We start from the raw sequence: 23,072 nt of genomic DNA on the forward strand, positions 1-23,072 counted from the left end.
TGTGCAAGGTGTTTATGACAATCTATTTGAAATGAGCTCATTTCACACCACTATCAGCACTTTAGGGAAACCTTTTTTTAAAAAAAATCAAATACCAATGAACACTTATGTCATACTGCCACAATGATTGCAATGTTCCAATGCACATATCCAGCTTCAGACAATAAAGAAATATTTTAGCAATAAAGCCAGAGTTTGACCAATGCTACCAATGCAATTGGGAATAATTAAAAATGCTGAAATCTGTATGATTTTGAGCTCACTTAGCCTTAAAATCAATAAACAACAAACAGAATGTCTTCTGACACCAGACACAGTTACTTACTTTGGCATTTTCTTCTGTGTTTAGTTTATTGCCCTTTAATAGAATAATCTTGAAAGGGTTGGAAATATCCCACACACTCTGAGGAGAGAAACAAAGATACAAGTTCACTCTTCACCGCTGTAACATTGAGACCTATTTTGTAAGCCAAGCATTTTAAGCAAAAATATCAAATACAAAGGAAAAAAAAGTGCAGTTAAAAATATAAATCTGAAATCTTCAAAGATAAATTGGTCATCATAGCTACAAGAGGAGATGAAGTAAAAACTCAGCTAGAAGAGAGCTGGGGGGTGAGAACATATATCATGTACTACACCCTGACATTATTGTTCAAAATTTATTGTTCATTCTGAATAACTGCAGAGTGTGTAATAGAGCAAAGACCTGTCCACATTTCTGTTTCTGAGGTAAACCTGCCAAGCAAGGGGAGGCTCTGAGTTGACCCAGGTGACCTCCACAGGAGCACAGCAGCCACAGCACAAACCCCAGGCTCTGTGATTTATGTGCCACGAGTCGCTGCTCCCTTTGGCTATCAGACACTCTCCCCACCAGCTCACAGTTGTTGCTCTTTTTTTTGGTGGCAGAGGAAGAGGAAGGCTGGAGGATTTTCGGTTGATGGCAGCTTCTATGGCAATCATCTCCTGCTCACACATCTTCTTGATGGTGCAGCACTCCACCAGGGTCAGCTGGGGAAGGGTCCTGCTCATCACACAGTTGCGGATATACTGAAAGCCCAGGGAAAGCAGCTGTTAGAGCCAGCAGAGTATTCCTACAGCAACTTCCAAACCACAGGAACAAAGAATTCATTCCAGAGCTACAAAGGGAATGGTGCTCATGTGTTTTACCACTGCAGACACGAGGAGGGGGATGTTGATGCTCAGTAATGGGATAGGAGGGATGGGAGGAAGCACCTTTGGCCAAGGCAGCAGGGAATTGTTACATCAAGTTCCAAAAACTCTGTGTACCTGGAACTGAATTAATGGGTGATCACCAAAGACATATTCCAGCCTTCCACTAACTTGCAGCACATAATCAGCAGGATCAACTTCCTCATCCTCTTTTCCATGGATAGTCAAACGTTTTCGGATTGCCAGCTCGTTCAGCTTGATGGGATTCATGTTAGGAGACACCTGGAAACTAAATACATCCTAACAAAACACAAGCAGGGATAATGAAGGTCAAACTTGTCTTAGGCAGACAAGCAAGGCTAAAATTGTAGCACACATAATAAACCAGGTAGAAATAATAACTGTCAAATCCAGACTAATTTAACAGTTAGTTAGTTTAGGGCAATCAAAATCACAAACACCCTAAAAGCTGTAAGGTGTTAATTCGTAAAGTTTTATATTATCAGAAGTACTTTTAAAAACATAGGCTTTTATTTGATTCAGCAGTGAATTAAAGACTGCTAGAGCAATGTATTTATCTAGAAGGTTGTATTTTGGAATGCTGAATGAGGGAGAATAAGCCATGATGCATTTCAAAATATTTAGCAGTACTAGAGATGTTAACTTTTCATCTTTCTGGCACTAGCAAGTTATCCTCTTTCTAAGTACCACTGAACTCAGAAGAAAAAGCTTCAAGTAAGAAAGCAGAAGAAACTGTGAATGTAATTTATGTAGAGAACCGCCACCACATTGGGAGGAGAGCAGAAAAGAGGAGTAGTGGCCAATACCTGTAGCATTCTGAACATAGTATGGAAAGACTGCATTTTTTTAAGAAAGTTTTTAATTAAAACCCTTAGAGGCTATCAACCTATTTCCAAAGTATCTCTAATTTTAATGTGTTCTAAAAAGATAAAGGTAAGAAGGTACTCCCTTTTGTAAATTAAAAAGGAGGTTTAAATTAATTTCAAGTTCCTAAATTACAAAATCTTCTGTGAAATCTTTCACCTCCCTTCATCTACCACATTATGCTTTACACAGGTTTATTTGCAGAGGTTGACTCGGGAGGTACTGGGGTTTTGTTGTTTTATTTTTTCAAGTTTTTTTATTATTTTATTTACATGCCTAATTCTGAAGTTGTGAGCACCTAAACCCAGTTATTGACAAATGTGTTGTCAGTGTTGTCTGCTTAGATTCTTTTGACTTGTGCTTTATTTATATAGACTGGTAAGGAGCCAAGCTGCCCAATGGAACAAGCAAACCCTGCAGAGTCACAGCAAATTAATTCTGTGTTTTCTCAGTTTCTGCCTGGTTCACAACAGCCTCCCCCTTTCAGAAAGCTGCCCCAATGTGAAGGCTTTCTCCTCCTGCCATAACTGCTGGTGGCAGACAGGGAATAACACTTTTTCTTGACAGGAAGCTGGTGCTCTCTGACAGCTGCCTTGCTCCCCAGATGATCTTAACAGAGATGTCACAGACATGGGGAGCAGTCTCTCCTGCTCCAGAGACAGCCATGAAGCCCTTACAGCTCACCCACACCTTCCAGACAAAAACTGCTTCAATATTGCCTTCTCTCAATCTTACAGCTGTAAGAATTGACAGAACAGTCCCCACACCTTCCTCTCTTACTCTCCTGGGATGACTCCAGTGCTCAGCGCAAGCAGCAAAGTCTGGAAGTTTACTGCTCTAAAAAGCAGCTCAGATTTGAACTGTTAATAGCTCTGAAGGTCAGAGCTGGCAGCAGAAGCATTTGAAACATTTGAAATGTCAGCAGCCTAAGCTATTATAGTGGCAGGCAAATACATTCTGCACCAGCAAGAACTTTTGCACTGCTTTTGTCCTGTCAGCATAGGCATGTAGATGCAGTATTTAATCAAGGGCTGAAGATAATCTCACTCCTGGACAACACAAATTCTCTCTTAAGCTGAAGAGGACTGGAAAATGTTTTGTCATAAAACACCTATGCATCCAACATCAGCTGGGGTTACTGGTGACCAAATTTAGCTTTTGTCTCTACATTCAGTGTCTCCAGAGGCAGATGTGTGTACCACTTTAAACCTTTAAAGTTTAAAAAGGTTAGCGCTAGAAATAAATCAGCTTTGTAACTAAAATAATCTGAATCATTAGAAAATCAGCCTCTGGCACTTGGGTCAAAATGGACACCAAATCTAGCCTGATGCATTTACACACTTGTAAGATTTTTAAGTTTTCCAGTGCTGATTATTCATGGTTATCCAAAGGAACAGAGTGCAAAAAGGGGTAATGGGAATACTGGATTCAAGCACAGTCAGAGCAACTGCATCATCATAAAAACTCATGCTCAAACATTTCATGTTTTCCTGGTAGAAACTAAAGGGGGTTTTATTTTAAAAATAAACTATAGTTTTGCTAGCCTTAATGAAAAGCTAAGTCTCAGTGTTTTGATTTTCTACATGCATTTCTAGTAAAGGAAATACTGATTCTTCTTTTTAAATTTTTTTAATTATTTCTCAATCTAATTAGCAGATCAACCTCAAAGATGTTCAGGGAGTCACACACAGAGACAAGTGTCTTGAATATGGTGCTACCAATCACCAGCAATCTCTGATGAACTGAGCTTAAAACTGGATGTAAGTGAAGCAACACAGGAACAGTTGGCAAACCAAGTCCTGACAACTTCAAACTGTGTTTTACATTTAAACAAATGTGAAGTAATACAGAAGATACAATTGTACATTTTGCCTCTAGAAGTTGAACTGCAATTAGAAGTTCAGTTCTCAACCGTGGGCTCACATCCTCACTTTCTTTCAAGAGTCAAGGATCCTGCTGAAAGACTTTGCAAACACCACAATGTAAGTGCTCTATTTCATTTATATCCTTGAGCAATCCATGCTAATTCAGACCTGGACCAAGAACAGCTCATGAAACATGAACAACCATTCCTACCTGGCAGTTATCAAAATGAACAGCCACCACAAGGTTTCCACTGTAGAGCTTATCTTGGAAGCTCTCTGGGATCACAGGCTCCTGCTCTGGTGGGTAAGTGTGCTTCAACCAGTCCATCCAGGAGAGACCCACAAGGGACTGAATCTTCTCCTCACTGATTCTCCTCATTTTAGCTCGGAAGTCATTCACTTCAGGATCTTGTAAGGCATCAAACTCATGGAGACCTGAAAGAATTCAAGGAAGCAAAAGGACACACAGCTGTAAAAATACTGCCCATCCCATTAAAACTGTTACTATCTTTAAGTTAGGGTGGCACAGGTGGTTTCCTTCAGACATCCCATCCAAAATGAATGCTCAAAGCTGAGCTGGGTTCTTCATTGCCCTGTACATCAGTGTTCTTCAAAGTTACTTGTACAATTGGCATGAGTGTTTATTTTAAACAAGAACCAATGTATCTCCTAGGTACTATGAAGTAAAAAATCCAACCTTACCCTGAATTCAAGGTAGTTTGAAAGTTTTAAGTCTCTCCTCACAAGAGCAAATTTTAAAAACCACAGTAAATGCATCGTAAAGATCACAGAGCAGAAGTGCTTTCAAGTTATAGGATTTTTTTATCTGCCCAGAAAGATGATATCATCCTTTAAAATTTTGTTTAAAAGTCAAAGAAGAAAATCCTCTACTCAAGTCAAAATGACATGACTGAAATTTCTACCAATCCAAGACCAGCAAAGTTCCTTTTCCAAAACATGTAAAGAACAAACACACAGGGCAAGTCCTGCCTGACCACTTGGTGGCCTTCTGTGATTAAGTGACATCAGAGGACAGACAAGGCTGTGGATGTGGACTTCTGCAAGGCCTTGGACATGGGCCTCATAATGGCCTCGTCTCTAAACTGGAAAGAGATGTATTGGATGGGAGACTGCTCAGTAGGTGTGAAATTGGTCAGGTGAGCACATCCAGAGGGCCACAGTCATCAGCTCAGAGTCCCAATGGACAGGAGTGACAAGCAGTGTCCTTCAGGGTCACCAAAGTTATTAACTAGCTTCATTACTGACGTGGACAGAGGCCCTGAAGAGCTGCAGATGACACCAAGCTGGAGGGTGTGGTGACAAACCCAAAGGAGGGGATGCCAGCCACAGCAACCCAAACAAGCTCAACAAGTGGGCACATGGGAATCTCACTGAGGTTCAACAAGACCAATGCAAGGTCCTGCACCTGGGTCACAGCAACCCCCAGGATCAACACAGGGCTGGTGGACGAGCAGATGGGGAGCAGCCCTACCCAGAAGGATTTGGGGGTGCTGGGGAATGAGCAGATGGGGAGCAGCCCTACCCAGGAGGATTTGGGGGTGCTGGGGAATGAGCAGATGGGGAGCAGCCCTACCCAGAAGGATTTGGGGGTGCTGGTGGATGAGCAGATGAGGAACAGCCCTACCAGAAGGATTTGGGGGTGCTGGGGGATGAGCACATGGGGAGCAGCCCTACCCAGGAGGATGTGGGAGTGCTGGGGGATGAGCTGGACATGACGTGGCCATGAGCACTCAGAGCCCAGAAAGCCAAACATGTCCTGGGCTGTACCACAAGTACTGAAGGCAGTTGGGCAGGGGAGGAGATTTTGCCCCTCTCTTCTGGGCCCCCAGCACAGGGGAACAAGGACCTGCTGGAGAGACTCCAGAGGAGGCCACAAAGAGGCTCAGAGGGCTGGAGCACCTCTGCAGTGGAGGTGGGCTGAGAGAGCCTGAGAAAAGCAAGCTCTGGGGAGTTGTTAAATTAAAAGCGGGTAGATTTAGATTATATGTAAAGAAGAAATTTTTCACAAGGAGAGTAGTGAGACACTGGCAGCAGCTGCCCACAGAGGTGGTGGATACCCCATCCTGGACACACTCAAGGTCAGACTGGACAGGCTCTGAGCAACCCAGTCCATTTGAATGTGTCCCTGTCCACAGCAGGGTGGTGGAATGAGATGACCTTTAAAAGGTCCCTTTCAACCCAAACCATCCCATGTTCCTATGATATGATGGAAAGCTGTGACTTTTTGGTACTTCAGGGCATGTAGGGCCTGCAAATGTCTTTATCTTTACTGGTGAACTTTGAAGGACATTGTCCAAATCACACAAAGCACCCAGCACCTTCTGAGAACAAAGCACTAAGTTTAGAAGCTCAGACAGGAACACATTTTTTCCCTACTAAGGTACAGAATAGAGGCTGCTTAAGGCAGGATCTCACACAGCTCTGATAAACCAAATATTCAATCACAGAATGTGAATCTCTCCGAATCTGTCAGGATCTGTCTGAATGGTTAAACTGACCAACTGTTCCCATTGTCAGCTCTAACAAATAGGCAGACAGTGTACTGCTGAAATCTAAACAAAACCTGCAGTCTTTATAAGAGACCTAACAATGGCTCATTGTTTTAAAACAAGAGGTATGACCTCATATGACCCTGTCAATCTTGATTGTATAACCATGCAGAGTAGATTTAAAATGAAAATTCTGAAATAACATCACGAATAAGTTACTGTGAAACCTTTAAAAATAGCATTTCATTGTTTGATGAAAATTAGTGTCACAATTGAGAGCACAACCAAGGATCATTGTTAACCAACTCAGACACCATCATAATAATTTCTAGCTCCTTGTGAGTATCCAGTTTTCTGGGAGGTTATTTATGATAACACTGCTCAAGGATTATGCTGTTCTTCACTTAATAATAATATATATTTTCTCCTCATCTACAAAATAAAATTTGTTCCTGATTGATGTAGTAATACAATGCTGAAATGCAATATATAAAGTAGCTTTAAATAACTTGCATGTGTTTCATGCTGAGTATTTAAATTCTTTCCAATTACATCAGTACTTGTTTGACAAAGGGAAATACTGAATTTTTAACAGTTTTTTCTTTAAATCCACTCCTGCCTGCCCAGTTAAAACCCTCATACACAACAAAGTTTAACCTCATTTCTCAGAAAAATAAATGGAATTACCTTTGCCTATTAGGACACCTATTTTGGAATCCAACTTTTCTCCTGGATCACAGTTCCTTGTCACTAGTTTAAGAACAGGAAGAAAGGGTCTAACATCACAAAGTCTCCGTGTTTCATCCTCTAATTCTTCATGTACAGCAGTCTGATTCACACATGAGAACATGTAAGAGTCAATCTCCATGAGGAGATGAAAGAGTGGGTAGGAATGTGCCTGCTTCCATAACAGCTGCAATGAAAACAAAGAAATAAATGAAAAAAACCCCCAAAAACAGAAAATAGGGACATATCTTAAAGTACTGAAGGTAACATTCATTTCCATTTATGATCCCCAAAAAATAGAAAAGAAACATGTTTGCTAACTTGTTTAAATTTTGCCGCTACAACTCAGTGTATGTTTACTTTGTCTCACTTCCAGTCTCTATCCTGAGTGATTTCCAGGACAGACCTGTGGAGTTAACATCAGCATTCCTTTTCTTTGGGAAACAGCTAGACATCAACAGTATATCTTCATGGCATGTCAAGTTCCCATGTGCCACAAGCAGCAAGGCAACCAGGCAGTTTAGTTCAATCCCTTATTGCTGTCATTGCTGTTACACATGTGTTTTCAAAATCTTTATCACTTGAAATCACTTGATATATTAGGAGTAGGTTAGTCTGTGTTGTAATTCATTCACTGGGAGAAGTTACTGAGGAATTAGGCAATGTCCTCACATGGCCATTATCTGATCAAAGGTCATTAGATTGCTTTTTAGTGTCTGTGGTCACTTCCTTACATTCTGCCCTTCCCTTTGTTTGGACATTCCATCGTGTTTTAAGTGCTGCTCCAATTTGTACAAAACCTTTAAGAAGAGGCAGATGCAGTTTTTAAAGCAATTATCTTTGGTGCCAGTCAACAGAAGCAGGAGCCCAATCTGTGACTTCTGCACTAAAAATCTAATCAGGGCAATGTTAGCTCAGCAAACAATGGTCTGTCAATGTGTTAGAAAAAGGTTCAGAGTAGCAGTACAGTATCAATTGGAGCTATTAGAATAACCTCTGCTGAAGTGTAACTATCAGCAAGAAGCCACTTTCCAACCCTTGCCCTCTGCCCAAACCCAGTGCTGACCCCCCCAGACACATTTCTTTATCAGTCAATCTGCTGGGCACGTGCCTCCAGTACCTCATTTCTATGTCTGCTAAAATTCATGACTTGATTTGCCAGAGGGCAGGCCAAAATGAGAACCAGCCCTCATTCCAAACCTCAGCTAATGCCCATTTGGTGTTACCTGTTTAATCTGAGATATGGTGGCATCTCGAGGGACATCCAGGTTGATGTAGATTCCAGTGGGCAACAGGAAGTCCACAGATATTGAGCCATCAGCACCAATCTGTGAATCCACTGCCCAGATGTCAAGGCTGTCTGTCACGGCAGGAGGCATTATGGAATCTCAATAATATCATAACCACATGGCCTTAGGGAAAAAGAAAAAGACCTAAAATTCAGTATACTTAACCTTCTATAATTAGATACACATTTTAAAGTCTTTGGAAGGTTGACATAAGCCTGCTTTGTACAGCTCAGCTTACAACTCTGAGGTCTCAAATGCCAGTATTGCAAACACATAAGCACATTTTTACTCATTAATGCTATTTAATATACTAAAAGTATTTGCCTAGCAAAGCACTATTGTTGAGATGTTTATATCATTAAAACTAAGTAAGAAGAGAAAAAACTAATTAGAGGTTAGCTGAAACAAACTAAGAAATTCATTTCAAGTTCTCTCTAAAACTTTACCTGTGCAAAACACAACCTAAAAAAAGCTTCATGGATGAAGAGTGGCAATATTTGATCAGTTTCATTATTTTATTTTCTGCAAGTTTCCTCTTAGTTTTCCATTAATGTGGCCAGTGACATTCACCTTGAAAGTTTGTATTAACAGCAGGAAAAGTTTCTTTGACTCTACAACACACTGCATACTAGAAAGTGCCATTTTCCTCTGAAGACACTTATCTCAATTTGTTCTCACCCTTAGAGAAGGATCACTGAACTCCACCCACGGTGGGAACTGCCTCCCTGCAGGGCAGGAGGAAACCCTGCCCATGATCTCCTCTGGCTCACTCCTCTGCCTTCCTGCTGCCTGTCCTCTGTATTTCAGCACATTCCTATTTACTCTGAATGCCACCACTGGCTTTTCTGACATTCCAAGTCTTCTTTTGTGATTACCACTCTCCAAAGCTGACTTTTCCCTTCAGCCATGGCTCACTGAATCATTTACCTTCCTCCTCATCCAGACAATGCTCCTCAGCTGCCAGAGGGATGGGGAGCATTGGAAAACACTACAATAAAGCACTTTAACAGACAAGTTACCCCTGCATCTTTTGAATTCTTGTTGGACAGCACAAGATGTGGAAAATCACCCTTTGTAACAGAGAATGTCAGAATGTTCAACTCCACTCTGCAGCTCCCCGATATCTCAATTAGTCCTTCCCTTCCCCACAATGGGTAACAGATGATGCCAGCAGCACAAAAATCAACTTGCCAGTTCAAAGCTGCCTCAGGTATTTGCCAACACACTCCATCCCCCTCGAACATAAATGCACTGAAAAACAAAAGCCAGATCATTCCAACACCTTTCCACCTGGCCTTAGCAAAGCTGTGAGGACCAGCACAAGCTGCCAACACGTCTTGGAACCACATCAATGCATGGATCACTTCACATTTCACTTGTACTAGATAAAATATAGCAGAGATTTCATTAATGCCAAATAAAACACCTTTACCTTTCAGAAAGCATAAGTACATAAGGAGAAACATTTTTTTTTTCTCAATAGAAGCAATAATTAGGGAGCTTCTACCATCATCTCTATCAAAAATAGTTTTACCACCATTATGTCCACATTTTCATCCAAAAAAATCCACTACACTGAACAGATTAAACTAAAGCAGAATTAGAGGTGGTAGTATGGTAAAAATAACAACTCAGATATGAAGGTATTTTATTTGAATTACCACAGTTTACAAATCCATCCATTCATCACTGGACATGCAAAGTTTAGCATAGTGTGTGAGCTCTAAGCTGTCTAAAGGAAAGAAATATAATGTTACCCACTGTTACACCCAGCACAGACTATGTTATTGGAATAACACAGCATCTACCCAAAAAACAAACCCAGACAAAATGTCTAATTCCTCATTAGCAATCAGTATATTTTCCACAAGCTGCTATTTAATGGGATACTATTTGTTTTCCTCAATCCTTTTACTTGTACTCATAAAATGCTGGCTGCAATTCTGTTGGAACTGAAATTAGCAGTCAGCGAAAAATACTAGTACTGTACATTTTTCATATTTGGATACTCACATTTGCAGTTATTTTCTGTGGTCATGAGGGTAAAATAAAGAGGTATTTCCATTACAAAGTGTTACTTGGACAGGTACAGCAGCAAGAAAATCTGTTTTATGTAGTTATCTTGTACATAGTTCATTCCTGCTTTTATTCAGTGTATCTTTTCTCTTTTCATCCTCTTTCAGATATTTTCCACAGTTGCAGTTGTTGAAACCACTTTAAGTGCATCAACAAGAGTTTAAAATCTTCAAAGAAACAAGACTTAAAAATGCTGCTCCATGTCCTGGAGCCCAAACACCACAACACAGAGTTATAAACTTCTTGTAAGATACTTGTTTCTAATTACAGATTTCCAGCACAGACACCAGAATCTTTAACTGAAAATGCAAATGGAATTGTAAAAAAGGGAAGGGAAGCCATCTGACCAGTGTGAGCATGCTGAGGAGCTATTCTTGCCTGCAGGCACTTACTTAACATTTCCTTCCTCAAGGAAGCAGGTCAGTGTGCTTTGCAGGCAGCACCCCTTCTGCCCCAAGAGCTGACATCACAGGGTGAGAGAAGCAGGTTTTATCCTGAGAAACTCAAGAATGCCAACCCACAGCAGCTCTGGGGATGAGTCACGGCCCCAGCTGGGACATGTGTGGTGACTAAATCTCAATATCACATCTAGGAACTGAAACAAAGGCAAAAAGCCATCTGGATTGGGAGTAACAGCACCAGAGACATTTTAAACAACTTCCAGCTAAAGGAAAAAACCAACAATTCAAATAATAATAAAAAGCTATTTCAGGCTGTTAACCTCATAGCTATTCCTGCCCACTGTCACAGTAACAACAACCTCACTTACAAAAGAAGGAAGTAATTAAAGCAGCACTTAACCTTGGCTCCTCAAGTGTCTAATCAATGACTTGGAATGACACAAAGCCCAGTACAAAATGCCTTGCTAAGGTACAGGTGGTACTGACAGACAGCATTCAAACCTTCCCATGTAAGTGTAAATTTTCTCTAAGCTTTAACCTGCAAATTTCAGATTCATATATTTGTGTGTGCTCACAAATGTGTCTCCCTCCTAATCAATTTGTATTTTAATATACCAGCAGCTCTGCCAGAGCTGCTTATACTAATGGAAAGAAATGGAACACAGATGAGTAGAACATCTGCAGAAGAAGGAAATTTATCACTCATTTATTTAATGTACACAAAGAAGAAGCCCTAAAACAGGATTTCTCAATTGGGTGTTGCTGTTGTGGTTTTTAAAGGACTTTCCATCTCTGGCAGACAAAAGAATTTGTTCATTCCAGAAGCCAGGAGACCTTACAGCTTTTCCCTCACCTCCCAACAAAAGTACATCTCCTCATTTAATCAACAAGACCACTTGGAAAGGAAAAAGGAAAAAAAAAAACAAACAAAGAAAAGAAAGAGCTACCAGAAGCAGGCTGCTTCTTTGTTGATTCCTAAAATACTTTAAGGACAGACACAGTCAAAAGTAAGCTGAAGATATTTTTATGTGGATTGCAGCCCCCTCATGTTTTCTCCCTAGGCAAACCAGAACTAAAATCCTATGTCCAGGTTATACAGAGCAAGTACAAAAGTTGTTTGGAAAGAAAAAAAGCAGGCAACACTTCCAGCAAGTGCTGGCCACCAGCAGAACCACTGGAACATCACACAGTACCAGTTAACAAAACCCAGGCACTCAGAACATCCTCAGGAGTTTCAGCCTAATTCTTCAGACCAAAGGATCAGCAGGATTTCAGAGGCTGTGGTTTCACATTGGAGCTGTGCTCTCTTTCTAAACCACCCACCCATTTTCCTGAAGGCAGGCAAGACTACCTTGTGCCAAACTCAAATCCATTGTGACTCCTTCAGGACATTGCTGAGAGCCCAGGACCACCCAGCTCCAAGGGCTTCCCACCACTGCAGAGCTGGAGAAATCAAATTTACCAATGCTGAGTAGTTAACTTGCACATGTCCAAGAATTAAATCAATTTTACCAGAACTGGGTAGTTAACTTGTATACATACAGGAATTAAATCCAGAAGGTGCAAATATCAAAGAGTGCTGACCAAGGAGATACAAAGGACAAGCATGGGAGGGAGTTTGTAAGGTTACCCTGAAATTAAGAGCTGCCCAAGAACATGCTCACAGTTAGATTGTCTGGAGCACTGCAAAAAATGAGACATGGGATAACAATGCAATGAACTCTCCTTCGAAAATAATTTATCATATTAGCAAAAGGCTTAGACATTAAAAAGTACCAAATCCACTTTAATTGTCATCAACACTCAACATTTATCTGAGTCAGATAAGTTCTTCTAAAACCAACTTTTTGAAGAATGCAGCAATTATGAAAACTCACACTGTGTCATTAAATCCTTTACTTTTGAACTCACCACAAATCCCCTATCACTCATCCTCTGAGATCTGTTTTTCTGTTGTTAACACCAACATAAAATCCAACACAATGTTCAATGTTTTATCTTGAACTAGAATCCAGAAGAATACTAATCAAACACAAGTAAAAGTAGCTGCAAAGAAGGTGGTAATTATAAACACACATATAATGCAGTGCCAGAGGAGAATTTTGATGCCCTGTTATCTCTCCTAGTATTTATTCTCCTGAGCACCAAGGAAAAGTCTTTAGAAGAGCTATCTTCCATCTGAAATGATGTCACCCAGCCCTGAAATGTGGTCAGTTCTCTCAGGATGAAATCAGTATGCTATCATCCCAAACAGATGGCAAAAAGTTGGAGGGGAGGATCATTTATATATTGAGAAGTAACTTTCAGTAAGTTTCTTTTACACCACCTCTTCGAAACTCAGGTGCATTTTAAGGGCACATAAATATCTACAGCTCTTCAAGTTAAATATAAAGCTGGATTTACTCTTCTTTTTCACTAAACCTATGAATATTGACATAAAGGACAAGTATCAGAAGCAAACTTGTTTTGGATATGCAAAAACTAAGGGCACTCTGCTTATCCAGATTTTTGCTTTATGTAATAAGTTGTTACAACTGTTGAGCACCACATCCAAGACAACCATCACTGTGATCAATACAGCTCTTTATCTACTGCTTGCTCTGTCATGTGGCAGTCAAGGGGCTAAAAAAAAACCAGAAGTCTTGCAGTAGTGAAAAGGGCCACCCCATGCAGACACACAAGAACAGTGTTTGAACAGTATCTCACTGTCCAGAACAGACGAGATGACAATCTGACCACAGTCTTTTTCTAGGAAACAGCAGCACATCACGTAGTCTAAGTAGGAGAAACACTAAGCACTTACACAACACAACCATTGTAATCGTTTTTCTAACCATGTAAACATCTAGTACTATAAAAGGATGAGCAAGCTATAAATGAAATATTTGAGAAGAAACAAGGGAAAAGAACCTATTAGAACAATGGAAAAGGAGTCTGACCATGCAGAAAGACTTATGTCCTATGAAACTTAGGCGGCCTTTAGAAAAAAGGTTTTAAAAAAGATTTAAAAGTCTGATTTCTTCTGAGGACACTAAAGACAAACATATGCATTAGATGAGGGCCAGTTCACAGCTCTGCAGAACTACATTCTCTTCTGTTCCTCAATCAGCACCAAATTCCCGGGAGCTGTTCTGCAGCCCAGGGCAGTGCCCGAGAGCTTCCCGGGACCACCACAGGCTGTGACAGGGGCACTTCGGGCACCAGCTCGACCCTCTCCCCTCATCACTCCTGCTCCATGGCCTCACCACTCCTGTTCTACCCCCTCATCACTCCTGCTCCATGGCCTCACCACTCCTGTTCTATCAACTCATCAGTCCTATCCCCTGCCCCCATCACTCCTGTTTCATGTCCTCATTCCATGCTCCTGTTTCACTCCCCTCGTCACTGCCATTCCCTCTCCTCATCAACCCTGTTCCATCCTCTCATCAGTCCCATCCCCTCATCAGTTCCATTCTCTCATGGCTCCCATTCCCTCTCCCCCATCGCTCCCATTTCATCTCATCAGTTCTGTTCCATCCCCTCATGGCTCCCCATTCCATCCCCTCATCACTCCAGTCCCGTTCCCTCCTGTTCCATCCCCTCATGGCTCCCCATTCCATCCCCTCATTGCTCCAGTCCCGTTCGCTTCCCTCATGGCTCCCATTCCATCCCCTCATCGCTTCAGTTCCATTTGCTCCCCTCATGGCTCCCGTTACATCCCCTCATTGCTTCAGTTCCATTTGCTCCCCTCATGGCTCCCGTTCCATTCCCTCATGGCTCCCGTTCGCTCGCCTCACCGCTCCCGTTCCACTCCCCCACTCTGAGGGCAGCCCGCAGCGCCGTTCAGCTTTCTCCATATCTGCCATGCCCTCCTACCCGCCATGGGCACACAATGTTAGCACCGGGCACAGGTGCCCCCCGTTTGGCACAGCCCGAGCGGCCTCGGCTGGTGCATGCAGCGGGGCGTGGGGAGAGTGCGGCCCTCACCCACGGAACAGGCACAGGGTGACACCAGGGGTAACGGGAATCACAGAATAACCAGGCTGGAAGGGACCTTCAGATCATCAAATCCAACCCAGCCCCAACACCTCAACTTCAATCATCAAATCCAACCCAGCCCCAACACCTCAACTAAACTCTGGCACCCAGTGCCACATCCAGGCTTTGTTAAACACATCCAGAGATGGTGACTCCGCCACCTCCCTGGGCAGCCATTCCAGGACTTTATCCCCCTTTCTGTAAAAAACTTTTCCCTAATATCCAACCTGCATTTCCCTTGGCACAGCTTGAGGCTGTGAACTCTGGCTATGTCATTTGTCACCTGGAGAAAGAACCCGACCCCACCTGGGCACAGCCTCCTTTCAGGAGCTGCAGCCGAGTTTAAAGGTTTTAAATGTGACAGGTGCAGCACTGCCTATTCCAGCATGAGTGAGTGTAGCCATGATATTTTCTGAAAAATCCTTTCCTTAGGATTTTTCCTCCTGAGAAGCTGGGAGGCCTCAGGAACAAAATGTAAACAATGGTTATCTGCTGCTGTGGAATGCAACAGGTGCATCTGTGATTGGTCTCATGTGGTTGTTTCTAATTAATGCCCAATCACAGTCAGCTGGCTCAGACTCTGTCTGAGACACAAGCCTTTGTTATCATTCCTTCTTTTTCTATTCTTAGCTAGCCTTCTGATGAAATCCTTTCTTCTATTCTTTTAGTATAGTTTTAATATAATATATATCATAAAATAATAAATCAAGTCTTCTTAAACATGGAGTCAGATCCTCATCTCTTCCCTCATCCTAAGACCCCTGTGAACACAGTCACTAGAATACTGCTAAAAACTGTGTTTTCTGCTCCGGTCACACAGGATCAATAATGAATGACCCTTTAAAACCAGAACACTGGTAACTCCAATGTGGTCTGTGTGCCACTGCAGAGCATGGAAACCCTGCAGACCCTCCATGGCAATTCTCATTTAGCTCTAGAGTGAACCCACTCAAGGTTCTGCCCTTCTACAGCTGCACAGGTGAATTTCCAGCCAAACTGCTTCCAAATCTAAAAATAAAATACAGTCAAATTGATGATAAATACAAATGCCTAAATCAGCAAAGCAGAGGTATTTCCACTCCACAAATGTCAAGGGTATCTACCTACAATAGCAAAGATTTTAAGAATTCAAGACATCTACAAAGTAGACTGGAAAGTTATTTTTAAAGATCATGTGGTACTATAAATATTTCCCAGCAGTTTTGTTCAACTGCCACATGAGCTGGCCCTATGGAATGGAAAATTAAATGTCCATTTAGTCAGGGTTTCTCCAGAAATCAGAATAAAAATATCACCATTTAGTTTTCTAAAAATATCTATGTACAGAAAACAAAAAAGGCCTTTTTCAAAGGCCTCCTTCCCTCACAGTGCTCACACTGGTACCAAGAGTGGTCTCTCAGCCATCAAGTCTAGATTGGCTCATTTTCCTCACGAAATACAGCTAATTTTCCACAAACAAAGATAATTTCATTTGAGTTTTTTTTTTATTCCAGCTCCCTGATTATTTTGCCTGCTCATCGCCTGTAGCCTTATTCCTCTGGTGTACCCATAACATTATGCACCAAGTTTTAAAAACTGAAGTCAGGATTTTAAACCCACAATGAATGCAGTTTCTACTCAAATATTAATGCCTCTAAATAAAAGTGGCCCAGTTTTCAAGAAATGCTGACCACCTAAATTTGCAAATGACTTACACAGGACTCAGAGATATGAAAAATATGCAAACATGTTAACTGGTTACAAATTAAAATTTAATTTAAGTAACTTCATTTGAACAGATGGTTAGATTAGATTACCTCTAGTCATCCCTTTTTACAAAAGTTATTCTACAATTCAAAAGTTATTCTACATACTTTCATATGAAAGTATAGCTTAAAATCTAACTGTGAATAAGACTATCTTCAGAATTTTTTTTTTTCCTGGAAAACAAGTCTACATATAGAGAACAACACTACTAAAATGGTATTCCAGACTCAGAGGAACTTATGGACTTGGCTTGCACAAGAAGGAAAATCTTACTTCCTGTTACTTTATATATATAAATTTATGTATTTTTATATATATACACACTATATATATATATATATATATATATATATATATACACTTAGGCAAGCACACACATCTGCTGCTCCCTCTGAAGAATATCTATGAGGAACTGAACACGTGAATAAAACTTAAATCCCAGGCTTTGGATAGATTTCTGCCCATGGCCAGGCAGCAGGTAACTCTGGAAAAGCCAACAGGAGCACAGCAGCTTCTCACACCCAATTAATTCACAGCCATCCTCTGCTCTACCCTGAAATCACTGCATAGTCACATTAATACAGAAACAGGTTCAGGCCTTCCTTTTGAGTTGTGCAAGTAAACTGAGTTACAGGGAAAGGAAAAACTCCTTTCACATTCCCATATTGCTGTGTAAAATTGTCTTTAGAAGCATCCAATCACTGAATCACACACAAGCTGAGGACGCTATGGGAAAACATTCCCTTTCAGCTGGCTGGAATGCAGTTCTGCATGGTTGAGAAGGAAGGAGTATAAAGGAATGGAAGAAAACAGTAGCTCAGAAAAGTGCTGTCATATGAGGAACAGTTCATTTGACACCTTCACCAACAGAGTCAGGGAGACAAAAAGGAGAAAACTCCAAGGAAAAAAGGCTAGGCCAGTTATTCAGGATTCTATATCAACTGGGCTGTGAGAAAACATCTGGTAGAATCACCTTTAGAAGCATTTCTAATAATAGAAATAGGATAGAAAACAATAGAATCACCTTTAGAAGCATTTCTAACCAGCTCTCTTAGATATTTTGGCAAACTTCAACAGCAGCAGGCAGAGTGGGCCCTGACATGAGAGGCAATGCATCTGTAAATGCTGTTCCTGTGCACAAAGGTGAGGCTGAAGATTTGGGAACAGATCACAGCTGGTGAGTTCTCAGCCCTTTTGACCCTGCACTGTAGATACTTCATGAACTAGAGAGAGTGTTGTCTTTTTCCCAGTCTGGAAATGAAACTTGAAATCATTTTAGTAAGGAGGTAACATAAGAATAGATCTTTAGTTGAAGGCCTTCAGGGGCAGTTATGGAGAGATCATGTTAAAAAATAATGTAAAAAAAAAAAAAAGGCAAAAACCAAACAGAATCAGGAGGCCAGCATGAAATGTTAGGGTATGTTGAGTTCCAAGAATAGATTAAACATTGAAATGATGGCACACTCACTTGGATATTTTAAACAAACAAACAAACTCAAGCTTAACAAAACAGGTGAATGGAGGGGGCACAAGGGCAGGAGGAGGAGGAGAAGCTGAAGCAGAATAAAGATGCCATTTGAAGCCAGGCAGTCAGGTGTTTCTCCAGTGCTTGTGCCAGCACAGTGAGGGTGCAGGAGGAGTGGCACAGTGACAGCTCCTCGCAGCCTCAGGGCTGCCTGGCCACTTGACAGCTCTTAAGATCATTTCAAATTGTAGGCAAAACCACAGCCTAAGGGCCTGGCTTTCTAACAGCCCAAGCTATTATTAAACTACTATGCAGTGTCTGTCATGAATCTGAAAAGATGCATTAATAATCTGAGCTTTTATTATTTTATTGTACTAAGTAAACAAAACTTGATTTTTTAATAAACAGTAAAGGCCCTGTCCTCCCATTGTTCAACAAGAATTGTACCTGACTTCTTAACAGATCCACAACACAACTAGGAAATAATCAGCCAGGATTAGTTCTGCTCTCTGGGATTTCCTTGCCTGTTCTACCACTCAAAATAATGTTGTATTCCACTGTAAACAAAAAGGAAACATTCCACTTATAAGACATTTAAATATATAAATAGTTTATATTTCCTCTCCTTTGGAAATGTACAAATGAACCTAGACCATCAAATCTCACCAGGAGCTGGCTGTTAAGATGTTACATCTAGATAACACTGGACTGTAAAAAAAGTTAAAAACAGAAACTGAGGTTTTCTTCTAAGTGGATGGACACCTTTTCACCCAGGGACTGAAAGATTCACCTTTTAGTTATTTCTGGTATTTTGATCAAAACCTCTAGGAAAGGGGATTATTCTCCAGCAGACAGATTGCATGTATCTACAGAGGGAGTTGAACCAGTGAAATAAAAACTAGTTGAGGATCAAGGAGGAGTGAAATTTTCACCTATAAGGTGAAATTTTCACCTACAGCCCAAAACACAGAAGGAGCTTGTGCTTAAGTCTCGTACAGAGATGCCATGCATCCTACACAGTAGAACGATGACCTTTAATGGAAAAAAAAAAAATTTTACATGCTTCATCTGGCCAGACATCCTTCCTGATGGGGTCTGTTTCTTATACAATCTGGATTTTTGCAGTTATTTTTCTTCCAATAACAGTTTCAATGCCACCATCACAGATTCAGAGGTGGCTGCTCACAGCCATTTGTTACATGGACAGGACTGGTCAAGGACTGAGCAAACACTGAAGGAAATCCAACAACTCAACTCTAATGCAAATATTTAGATATATTTTATATCTATTTTTCTATAAAGACAAGTTGAAATAGAATGCCATTTGGTAGAAAAACACAATCCTAGAAACCCTTTTTGTCATGAAGATAAAGGTGATAAAGCCAAAAGTAGCCCTGGCCATTCATCACAAGGACCAAAAATATTTAAGATTAAGTAGGAATTACAGATTATTTAGCCTGAAAGGTACCCCTGGGAGTCAGCTGGTTCCAAGCTCAGCTCCAACACCTTGCTTAGGAGTCTGCACACACAATTTTGCAAGTCTCCATGGATGGAGGCTCAGTGTCCCAGAAATGCAGCAACCCTTGGAGCCCTCAGCATCCCTTCAGCAGGGCCTGGCTGCTCCTGGGGTTACTTTCCCCCAACTGTGAGAGCCAGCATCTGCTTCTAAGACTTCACAAGAAATCCATCTGGCTTTTTAACTGTGAATAGAGATGCTGAGAGGACTTTATTTTAATGCTAATTGCAATTTAAAAATTCCAATTGCAAAATACCTTGTGATGATCCAAACACACACAAGCACACAAACTCCAACGAAAAACAAACAAACAAACGGGTTGCAAAACATTTCTCCAAAGAGGAAAAATCTGAATTAATTTTAAATTGTAACAATGGAATCTTCTGAGTCTCTTAAAAAAAAATTCAAAAAAGGAAAAAAGTGGGGGGAGGGAGGGAAGAAATGCAAGTTTACTGACTACTGAACACCTGAGCAAGTTTTGTGCCTGGCATAAGCCTAAAAACAATGATTTAAAATGACTAAAGCTGTCTCCAGTGGACATTCTTCATTTTATTTGTTTGGGGAGCTCAGCTGCAACTTTGTTTATCTGTATTAGTAACTTGATTACCAGGGTCAAGAATTAACTTGTCAAACTAAGTGTGCAGGCAGCAATTAGGTTGGTTTGGTTGTTTGTGCTGGGACCTTGTGAGCAGGTGCTGTATTTCCATTGTGTAATCTAATAAGGCAGTAAAAGACAAATAACTCCACATAACACAGCTCCTGAACACTTCAGGGGTCAGAATTCACAATCAGGTGCCACAAGAATGTGGCACATGAGTATTTACCAGTCACTTGACATTTGGCCTAGAACAGGAACTGATGAAAATTTAAATGTGCTGACTAAAAATTGTAGCATTTCTTTCAAGTACCCAGAGAAAGGGAACTAAAGCACATCAACTTATTTAAATCCACAATGAATTGAAAATTTTATAGAATTTTTTTCTTTAAGGCAGGAAATTGATCAATCCAAACATGTTATTCTGCCAGTTAAACACACTTTGTTAAAAACACCAAGTATGAAAAGCTTTTCTTGTCTGATCAGGTTCCACAGACATTGTTCTACCCAAATTATGACACCCTCTACACATCTGTGTTCAAAGAAGAAGCTAAGAGGAGTCATTTCCTCTTGGTAATAGAGTAATAGGCTGAAATATACTTCTTGTAAAGTAAAATGACTTCTCACCTCTCTCAGTTCTAATGGCCAGATCTTTTTCACTCCCAACCAGACATTCAGGACTATTTCCAGTGAGTTATTTACTCCTGCAGAGTTCCATTCACACAACCACACAGCAGGAGTAAAATGCATCAGACATATGCATTTTACATATTATATTTTACATCAGACAGATGCATTTAAAATGCATCAGACAAATGCAGCTTTTCCCCAGTTTCTAAGGAGAATATGTTTAAACATCTGACAATCCGATGCAAAGTGAGAGAAAAATTATGACATTTCCCATCTCAAGCACATGAAGGATACAGAAATTAAGAATAACACTGTATCAGGATACAAATTTTTATTTATCTGGTAGCAAAAAGTGCCATCCACAGTCCCTGTATTAGGTAGAGAAGCTCCTTTTATCAGAAATGAGAGACACATGTGTCAGCCCAGAATTCACAAAAGCTGGAAGTGAGCTACAAAAAGTGAAAGAAAGATGTCTCTGATATTCAGAAACTGAAAACCTAAGCAAGTTTGATGAATGATGGAACTGCAATACAGGACAGATAATACACACAACAAAAATAAAGTCAGTCATAAGGGCCATGACTGGAGAGCTACAGAACCAAAAAAAACCAAGTGTATTTTCAAATTCCCTGGAAAATACAAGCAGTGCCTTAACTTTTTCCAGCAAATAGGGGCTTAAATGCAATCACATCTATACCAGACAACCCCCTGCTCAAAACCACAGGCAGCATACACAGCAGCCAAGAGAAAAACCTGAAACCCATCCCAATTTCACAAGATACAACTAATTCCAAGAGGGAAGATAGTTCAGTGAGAATCCATGAGTCTATTACCAGCTGATCAACTGAAATGAGTAGAGTGGCACATTTATATTTTTAGTGTAACTATAACAAAACTAAATACAATAAAAGCCTAATAATCATGCTGACTTTACAAGCACAATACAATAGAAAACAGCCCCAGAAAACCCCAGTCCTGTAATACTTACTCCAATGAACCTTCCCTGTTTCAGTTTGACTGTGTAGAGAAGATACTTTTATTAAACATTTTCTTCCTATTACTCTTGTTTTTTCAGAAGATTCCACGAGATGACCTCAATGTGATCTAAAAAAAGCAAAACACAATAGAATGTAATTGACCAAATGAGAAAATCAGCAATTTGTATTTGGTGTAAAAGCTGCACCAACTTTCTGTGCAGAAATACCTAATAAACACATTATTTTTTGCTGCCTTCAAATACTTCAGCACCACATTCCCACTGCACAATGTGATTAATCTAACAATTAAATTAATGTCAAATCCACAAACACCCTGCTAGCAGAAAGGAAAAAAAACCAAGTAATAATTTCAATATGCAATTTCTTCTAATAAGCCTTATGATCATGAATTAGTCAAAAGCATTTTTAGCTGCCAGAAATATTTTCAAAATTTTGTACACTCAATTTGAACCAGACCAGCAGATCTCCATTGCACTTAAAGCCAAAAAAAAAGGGAGACAGAGTTGCCTTCTTATCTTAAGCACATTTTCTCTTTTTCCTCTGGCCTGTAAGGTGATTTTGGTGGAGGTTTTTTGTTTGTTTGAGGGGATTTGGGGTTTTTTTAAGAGTGTAGTATCATCTGTAGTCCTCCTATGGAGACGCTGAGCCGATGACACAAGCGATCCCATATTCCTAGTCACAGTTCAACCTGTGACAGGCTCAGAAGGTCTCTGACCAACCAACACCTGCAGATGTACAGGGCAGAACATTTCCACAGAGCCAAGGCTCATCCTCCTCAGCTGTACCCTGCAAATGGAGCTCTCAGGGAAGAGAAGTGAACAAAAACCATTCAATCCCCCTGAGCAGCAAGCAGTGCTGGCAGCTCGCACTGATGCTATCTCCAGGTTTGTAGGCCAAGCCACAAAGCACAAGACAAGTAACTACCCTGCACTTCCCATAAACAATTCTTTTTCTAAACCACACCAGGCACATCCCCTGTGCTTGTGAGAACTCATCACAGTGACCAGGAGGGAGGGAGGGAGGGCTGTCACTGCCTCGTCCCACACAGAGCAGAATTCCTCTGGGAATTGGTACCTGGAGCCCTCTGAAGCAACTCCAACTCTTCAGTGGCTTTGAGGGATAAATCCTTACTGCCTCATGTACTTAGGTCTAAAAAAAGTTAACTTACTGCTCCATGCACAAC

The 23,072-nt window shown here is 40.8% G+C and overlaps 1 protein-coding gene across 3 annotated transcripts in view; it reads right to left on the reverse strand.

Annotated features, from left to right (window-relative positions):
- The window catches only part of PIK3CB (phosphatidylinositol-4,5-bisphosphate 3-kinase catalytic subunit beta), a 90,574-nt gene that overhangs the window by 28,854 nt on the left and 38,648 nt on the right, over positions 1 to 23,072 (reverse strand). For all 3 annotated transcript variants that reach the window (XM_074546799.1, XM_074546798.1, XM_074546800.1), the window contains 7 exons: positions 21,880 to 21,995; positions 8,383 to 8,568; positions 7,118 to 7,343; positions 4,132 to 4,355; positions 1,288 to 1,470; positions 880 to 1,047; positions 326 to 403 (listed from right to left, as the gene is read on the reverse strand). In XM_074546799.1, the coding sequence (XP_074402900.1) occupies positions 326 to 403; positions 880 to 1,047; positions 1,288 to 1,470; positions 4,132 to 4,355; positions 7,118 to 7,343; positions 8,383 to 8,535 (1,032 nt within the window). In that variant the 5' untranslated portion in view covers positions 8,536 to 8,568; positions 21,880 to 21,995. The remainder of the gene's footprint in view (positions 1 to 325; positions 404 to 879; positions 1,048 to 1,287; positions 1,471 to 4,131; positions 4,356 to 7,117; positions 7,344 to 8,382; positions 8,569 to 21,879; positions 21,996 to 23,072) is intronic.

The sequence above is a fragment of the Zonotrichia albicollis genome, chromosome 9 (assembly GCF_047830755.1).
Source record: "Zonotrichia albicollis isolate bZonAlb1 chromosome 9, bZonAlb1.hap1, whole genome shotgun sequence".
NCBI classification, from domain to species: Eukaryota; Metazoa; Chordata; class Aves; order Passeriformes; family Passerellidae; genus Zonotrichia; species Zonotrichia albicollis.